The sequence below is a fragment of the Chenopodium quinoa genome, unplaced genomic scaffold (genome assembly GCF_001683475.1).
Source record: "Chenopodium quinoa cultivar QQ74 unplaced genomic scaffold, ASM168347v1, whole genome shotgun sequence".
Classification (NCBI taxonomy): domain Eukaryota; kingdom Viridiplantae; phylum Streptophyta; class Magnoliopsida; order Caryophyllales; family Amaranthaceae; genus Chenopodium; species Chenopodium quinoa.
Window position 1 is genome coordinate 288,142 of NW_018745082.1, and position 8,068 is coordinate 296,209.

Consider the following 8,068-nt stretch of genomic DNA (forward strand, 5'->3'; position numbering starts at 1 on the left):
TTGCTGAAATCCTAATTCTGTAGCAAATATCAACAAGTGTATCCCAAACAACATTATGTCAATGTTTAATACCTACAATACCAGCACACAACACCGTGTGGTCACCGAAAATATCCCCAATAAAAAGCCGAGAGCAAGCAGAACATGACGTCAAGATAGAGAACAATGGAACACCCATCAGGTAGCATAGCTCATATCAGTATGTCTTTGTGTTCATCGTCTGATCCAACCTAGAAATAGGTACTGCCCGAAGCCAAGTAGAGGCGTGGTCTCCCTACTTCGACTTCCACAATGCCGACTGACGAGAAGACAAAGAAAGGCGGATTCTATAGAAGTGGTAACCTTTGTGAAATATATATATGTTATTTTCTTCATGAGTTTAAGGGCAACGACCTCACAAGGATTACCTAAATTGTAAGACTCTACCGTTCCATTAAACAACCTCAACAAATCCTCAAAGGCTTGACCAAGACCGACAATACCAGTACGACGCAAAAGCTTCGTCTAAAACCCAACAGACTACAACTGAGAAGAAAGAAAAGCATAATGACGAACATCACCTGCAGAATAAACACCTAGCCCACCAAACTCAAAATGGTAAGGTGGCAAGCCGCCACTACCAATTACAAAACACGGGCCCCAAAGCAGTAACAATAAGCTCCAAAAAAGATCAAAGAGCCTCGTCAAATAAGCGCTGAGCCGCCTCAAAAGAACTTGAAGGACAAGTAGGCAAGGTAAAGTAGAGTTTATAAACTCTAGTACATGCCCTAAGTAACAATAGCTCACATTGAGGATCATCCAGCATAAAAAACTTATCCATAAGCGTAATGGTCTTGGCCACCCTTTGCGTCATAATCTCACCACTAAACCTAGAATCGGAACTAACGGGATCACCAAGCAGCTTAACACTATGCAAAGGTCGACTAATAGAAGGGGAAAAGACACCCACAAGCCTACTTTAAGGTTCTTCTATAGGCCAGAAAACTTCAGTTTTTTTAACGTTGAGATGCAACCCTAAACGAGGCCCTTCCTCCATAATCAACTGTAAAACCTTCCCTACCACAAAAGTGTCGCCAATAATAGTGTTGTCATCCAAATACCATGCCTGAAGACATACCTCAAAGGCATCTTTGATTTTACACATAAGAGGTTGTAAAACCAAAGAAAAAGGAGAGGGCCAAGGGGATCACCCTGTTGCACCCCTTAAGACGACTATAAGGTGTGGTCCCCATAATACTATCTGGCTGGATTAGAGTAGCTAAATTCAACCCAACGAAAAATATCCGGACAACGACGACGAACTTCACGTAACATAACCGCGTGATCAACTAGATTGAAGGCGTTCTGAAAATCCACCAACAACATTGAAAGACTAACATCAGAACCAAGATCCTCAATCAACCGATTCAGAAGATGAAGAATTGCCTCACCACATGAAGAAACCCCAACACCAAATTGAAGACCATCAAACCAACTGCCTAAAGACTGGCCAACCATAACATCACCGACCTTTGAAACAAAACACCTCCAAACAGTACCCACAGTTATAGGACAGATACCACCACCAGGCTTGATAAGTGGTGTGAGAGGAGCACTAGCAATATACTCTCCTTGTTCCATAAGACATCTTCCAACAAGAATGAGATTAACCACCCTGAAAGTAGAGGCAACCAACTCATCTGAGACAACCATAACAACACCACTCAAGCAATCCATAAGGTGATGAGCACGTAAAATGTCCCTACCACATGAAGTGCCACGCGGAAAACTCTTAATTCGATCCAAAACAACAACAGAAGTAGCAACGAGATGAAGTTGATCAACATGTATATCCATAAGCAAGGATGGAGCTGGAAAAGAAAGGTGTTTTGATTCTAAATCTAAAAGTGTGACCTCATTATACGGAGCAACCCCGGAAGAAGAAAGAACCCGGATTGCAGCTATGTAATGGCCATCACAAATCTTCCTACGACATTGCTTCATATTACGCTCATCCAAATCAAGGTCCTCATCATCAACCACCTACAAAGTAGGAGAATCCTCTGCCAAAGTTTCCCTCACAAGGTGCTCATAACAACCTGGTGCACTCCAAGAGCAAATAGCACGAGAAATACTCTCCTCTTGATGCCGACACTTTATAAAAGACCTAGACTCACGATTACTCTAAGGGAGAAAGGTTCTAAGACTGCAAAGAGGTAACACTAATAATGAGACACAACTATAAATGTCATCAAGCTTAGAGATCACCTTATCAAGAGCATCTTTCAGAACCCGAGAAAACCCCAAACGACATTTGGGGGCGATAGACTTCACAGTGTAAAACCCCACTGAGAACAAACAATTAAGTAGAGCCACATCAATACCACATAACTGATCTCGCACCAATGAGCCAGAGAAGAGGGAGCTTATGGCTTAAAGAAATTATAAAGCACAAAATGAACAATACCATCTCCTTCATCGGGGGTGACACATCCTCATCCGCACTATGACAACACTTAGAACGAATTGTATGAGTAGTTTTTTTAACAAACCCCCACATAACCAAATTCCCATACGGGAGAAGGTAACTTCAACCTCAGTATAAACAGCCAAATTAGAAGTAAGAGAATGTCGTGTGATATCCCGTGCACCAATACAACAATAGCGATCATGAAGATTCTTGATTAAAGAACTTCTAGTAATGCCATTTCTGTTTCCATCTTGATAACCACTAATACCCACAAAGGGACAATGAAACTGCACCATGGAAGTTGTGAAAGCTACACACAACCAATCACAAAGTTGAAAGCAAGAAACCCAACAAAAACCCATAATCCGATGACAAAAACTTTCCACAAACAAAGAGCACAAACAACGTACCCACCACTAGCCAAGAACAAGACACACCAAAACTACGCATAAACCCCGAATGCGGCCATAAAAAAAGCACAATAGCATATAGCAACACAAATCAAAATTTGATCAACGTAAAGGAATAACAAAACAATGCGAAAAAGTAAAACCTGGCCGCATAAAAAGACCGATCACAACAACTAGAAGCACCAAGAACAAGCTGTTCGAACCAACTGATCGCAAATTAAGGAGTAGTATTATCTTTTGTATATTTATTTGACCTTGTAAATTAGTACTTTCATTGTATAATATTTGTTTAAGAAAACTATATTATTTAAGCAAATCTATATTGAATATATGTGAATGTTTTCATTAATTTTCTAAATATAACGAGATAATAAATAATCTTCGCTTAACCAACCTTTTTTTTTTTTTTGACATAAGCTTAAGAAAATTACATATAATTATTAAAGGACGAAAGAATATTGCATGCTGTAGTAGCTAAGTCATGAGCTTGCTGGACCAAGTCCCGTGGAACCTAATGGACGCATCACCAATCAAAGCATGTACTCATCTGTCGAATTCGGTCTGCCGTCCATCGAAGACCAATATCACTTACCTGTGAGTTCCTCGGTAGCAGAATCATAGACGCTGAGTCCATGTATATAGTTACCGCTTTCAAGGACTTTGCTGCCGCCCAACGTAAACCTTGTAAACAGGCGTTCATCTCCGTGTGAAGAGCAGATTGGGCCAAGCCGCTGCTAGCTCCCCCCTGTTGCTTTCCCTGAGCCCTCGGATCACAACTTTGTGGGCACCAGCCCATCCCTGCTCTATGAGTGTGCTTATGCCAAGAACCATCAACCAGAATAACCGTTGGGGTCACATTCATCCCATGATTGCAAAGTACAACACGCATAAATCCAGGCGGGTAGTCCTCGGCCATCTCTGGCGGGTGCAAAGATCTTAGACTATTCTGTAGTTTGTTTGAGAACAAACCCTGTTGTCGCAACCCCTCAGAAATAATCGCCGGCGTTGACAGGTTAGCCTGTGTTGAAGATCTAAAAACCCTGTTATTCCTTGCTAACCACAAACCCCAAAGAGTCGCAATAAAAAAGGTGGTCTTATGACCAGCGTGACCATCCTGACCTAGATATAGGCGGATATGATACAGAACCCAATCTTGAAAAGATTGGTCTGCGTTAGCTTCTGAGTTGATCTGCAAGATTCCACCCCTCCAAGCATCCCGAGCAGCTATACAAAACCTGAACAGATGTTGTAAATCTTCCTCCTGCAACCCACACAGGTCGCAAACCACAGAAATCTGAATCCCCCGTCTCCCCAAGTTACTTTTTGTAGCTATTCCATTCCAGAGAAGTTTCCATATAAAAGGTTTCCACTTAGGAAGAATGGTGAGGGACCAAAGAACCTTAAACAAGTCCTCCCGTCCAATAGCCCCCGAGGGCATGGAAGAGCGTTTAAGGAATGCATACCCAGTTTTAACTGTGAATCTTCCTGACCTGTGAAAATTCCAGAACATGTAGTCGTCCTCAGGTTGTTCTGGTAATTCCAAGCTAGCAATAACCGAAGCATCACTGGGCTCGAAAGCAGAAATTAGGCGCATGTGGTTCCAATCGTGAGTATGAGGGTTCAGAAAGTGGTTCACCCTCCATGTTTTTGCTTGCCGAAGCGTGATGTTAGAATTAAAGACCGGAACCTTACCTTCAATCCACCTGTCCTTCCCTGCCAATATTGAGTTTCCGTTCCCTACCTTCCAACCACAACCCCCTAGAAGGTTATTTCCAGCTCTAGCAAGACCCCGTATGCCCCAAGAGAGGTTCCTGTTTGTCAACCTAACACGAGTCCCATCTAACAGCGGAGATTAAAACCTAGTTGAACATACCTTAGCCAGTAATAACTGGGGGTTGTGAAATAATCTCCACGTCTGCTTCATAAGTAGATCCTCGTTGAAGCAAGCCAAGCTTCGGACCCCTAAACCCCCCATTCCCTTCGGGAGGTTGACCTTATCTTTACTTACCCAGTGCATCCCTTTATGGACTTTGTTTTCCCAAAGGAACCCAGAGAGCATAGAGTCAACTTTGTTTGAAATACCAGCAGGCATCTCCAAACAGCTAAGCACATGGGAAGCAATAGCGATGAGAACATAATTGATCAAGATGATTTTCTGAGGTTGGGAAAGAGGGGCCGCGTTCCACCCCGAGATCCGCTTCCTAATGTTATCAATGATAAACTGAAAGGACTTCCCTTTACTACCCATCAAGTCAATAGGAACCCCCAAATGAACTCCAAATTGATTAACCTGATTCATCTCCAAACATAATTTAAACCCACTCTGAATTTGAGTCGGGGTATTAGGACTAACCTTGAAATGTGACTTTGCAAGGTTCAGCTGCTGACCGGAGACCGTGCAAAACCTGTTGAGAATACCAGAAATTGCCAAACAACTTCGCTCCGAAGCTTTGAAAAATAAGAGGGAATCATCCGCAAAAAACAAATGTGAAATGGAAGGGCCTCGCTTTCCTAATTTAATGCCGTCAAAAACTCTCATTTCACAACCCTGTTGAAGCATCCTAGATAGTACATCCATGCAAAATAGGAATAGATAAGGTGACAAAGGGTCTCCCTGACGTAGACCACAAGAAGGCCGGAATTGATCACTTGTCTCCCCATTTAGTAGGATTTTGTAAGAAACCGTTGAGATGCACTGTCTTATCATTCGAATCCAAGTCTCTGGGAACCCGTAGTATAGAAGTACCCTTTCCAGAAATAACCAGTTAACCCTATCATAGGCCTTACTCATGTCTATTTTAACTGCTGCCAAAAAATCCGCACCTGACACTTTACTATTGATTTTATCCATTACCTCGTGACTCAAAAGAATATTATCAGTCATTTGTCTTCCTGTAATAAAAGCATGTTGAGACTGAGAGATGAGATCCGGTGAAGCTTTCTTCAGACGATTAACTAAACACTTGGAAACGCATTTGTAAACCGTAATGCAAAGACTGATAGGCCTAAGATTCGATGTGACCTCTAGAATTTCCACCTTTGGTATCATTACCAAAATGGAGTGGTTCCACTCCCTGAGTATAAAACCTGTGGTGAAGAAACTTTGTGCTACCAGTGTAACTGAATTTCCCACTGTATCCCAATGCTTCTGAAAGAAGGCCGCTGTGAAACCATCCGGCCCCGGACTTTATCTCCATTTAAGCTAAACATTGCTCTTCGGACCTCATCTGGGGATAAGGGTTTGGTGAGAACTGCCACCTGTTTGTCGGTCATAGTTGGAATATGTAACTCCCTCAAAATAGCATCCGTGTGCGCAACAGAATATGTCCGTTGATGGGGACACAAAATCTTTGTCATTGAATCAACCACCAGATCCCTAACCTGTTGTCGGTTCTCAATCCATGTGCCCGAGTCATCCTTAAGAGTCAACACTTGATTCCTCCGTTGTCGCATCTTAACCCTCGAATAAAGTAAGGATGTTGGCAAATCCCCCGTTGCAACCCATGTTTCCTTCATCCTTTGTTTCCAGTATGTCACATTTAAAGCAGCAGTAGTGATGGCCTCCTCCACATGATTAAGGTACCTCTGAGCTAGTGTAATATTTGTGGAGGACAAGCCATCTGGCTGTAAGTCAGAAGTCAACACCTTCTAGTTGAACCCCCAAAGTTTGGTGTTTCGCAAACACCATTGTCGTAAACGTCCCCTTAAAGCAACTAACTTCCTAGTCAGGCAGTACATAGGTGACTCTGTAATCGGCCTCCTCCATTCCTCTTTGATAATGGTGCGGATATCATGAAAATCAAGACACCAATTCTCCACTTGATATGGTCGTTTTGCTATCCTTGAGATTGCGTCATTATCAAAAATAATAGCTGCGTGATCCGAAGCAACTAATGGTTGGTTTATAATCCTACTCTCCGGGAAGTTGAAAAACCAATCATTTGACATATAACCCCTATCTAACCGCTCCAAAATAAGACCTTGTGTTAGCCTTTTGTTAGTCCAAGTAAAGCGTGGTCCTGAGAATGGAACATCTAAAAGGTTGTGTTGTAGCTTCCAGTTAGCAAAATCATCACTACCCCTAATAATTAAAGTACCACCTAACTTATCTTCAAGTAGTTCAAGTTGATTAAAATCACCTAACAATAGGCAATTAGAGAAAAGGTGTATATTAAGTAGAAAGTTGCTCCAAAACTCTAATCTATCTTCAAAGGCCGGCGGTTCGTACACAAAAAACACATTCCATATCATTCCGTTGCACTCCTCAATTTTACAGTGTACACAATTAGGAGTCTTACTAACACAAGAGATAGCTAAACTACTCCAACCTAACACAACTAAACCCCCACTTGCTCCTATCGAGTCTACCCCAAACACAAAAGAGGGCATCCTATCACTAAACAAACTTTCAACTGTACTAACCGAGCATTTCGTCTCGGATAAAAACAAAAACATAGGCTTATGAACATTACGTAACCATCTAACATAACCTAACTTAGGGGTATCTATGGAGTTAAGGCCCCTAGTATTCCAAGCTACTGTCTTCACTTAGTGGTAGAGGAACAATTCCCCGATTCGTGATCTCCCCCCTGCTGATCAAAGTAGCACTGAATATCCATATCTGAAGAACTAGATTTGTCATCTGAATCCGAATCCCCAAAGTCCGTAACCTTGTGTTTCTTGCACGAAGTAGAGATAATCTTAACGCCCTGCCTCTTACCTTTGCTCGCTCCCTTACCCTTCGGAGACGACGCTGAAGTTACCTCTAACCCCGGTTCAACTCCCATATCCTCCGCAAGAGTCGCATCAGTTATGCATTTAGAAGTCAAAAACTTAGAGTTACCTTTTGAAATCCATCGGTTGAACCCACCTTTGATTTCTTGGCGTTCCAAGCGTAATCTACGACGTTTCTGCAGCCAGTCAGTAGTACAATAGCGATCCCGACCTTAACCAACCTTTAAGTTACATTAGTTCATTGAAAACAAATATTTGTATCTAAAATAGCTTTCACTGTTTCATTTCGTGAGTATTTTTTATAATTAATCAATTTCAAAACTAAATTAAATGACATGTTAGTTGGAAAAAACTTTCAATTTACATGCTGACTAATAGAGAGCCAGATCAAACAAAATATACATTGATTTGCATCTTCTTCTAATTAATTAATTTCTAATTCCTTAATATAAAAATTAATTTCAACATTTATAAA

At 41.7% G+C, this 8,068-nt stretch overlaps 1 protein-coding gene across 1 annotated transcript; it reads right to left on the minus strand.

Moving 5' to 3' along the window:
• Nucleotides 1-5,967: 5,967 nt before the first annotated feature.
• On the minus strand, nt 5,968-7,248 carry LOC110709888. Its single transcript, XM_021888148.1, has 2 exons — nt 6,574-7,248; nt 5,968-6,483 (listed from the first exon to the last, which is right to left on the minus strand). Exons 1-2 carry the CDS (start codon nt 7,246-7,248, stop codon nt 5,968-5,970), a joined length of 1,191 nt encoding a protein of 396 aa, XP_021743840.1.
• Nucleotides 7,249-8,068: the final 820 nt, after the last annotated feature.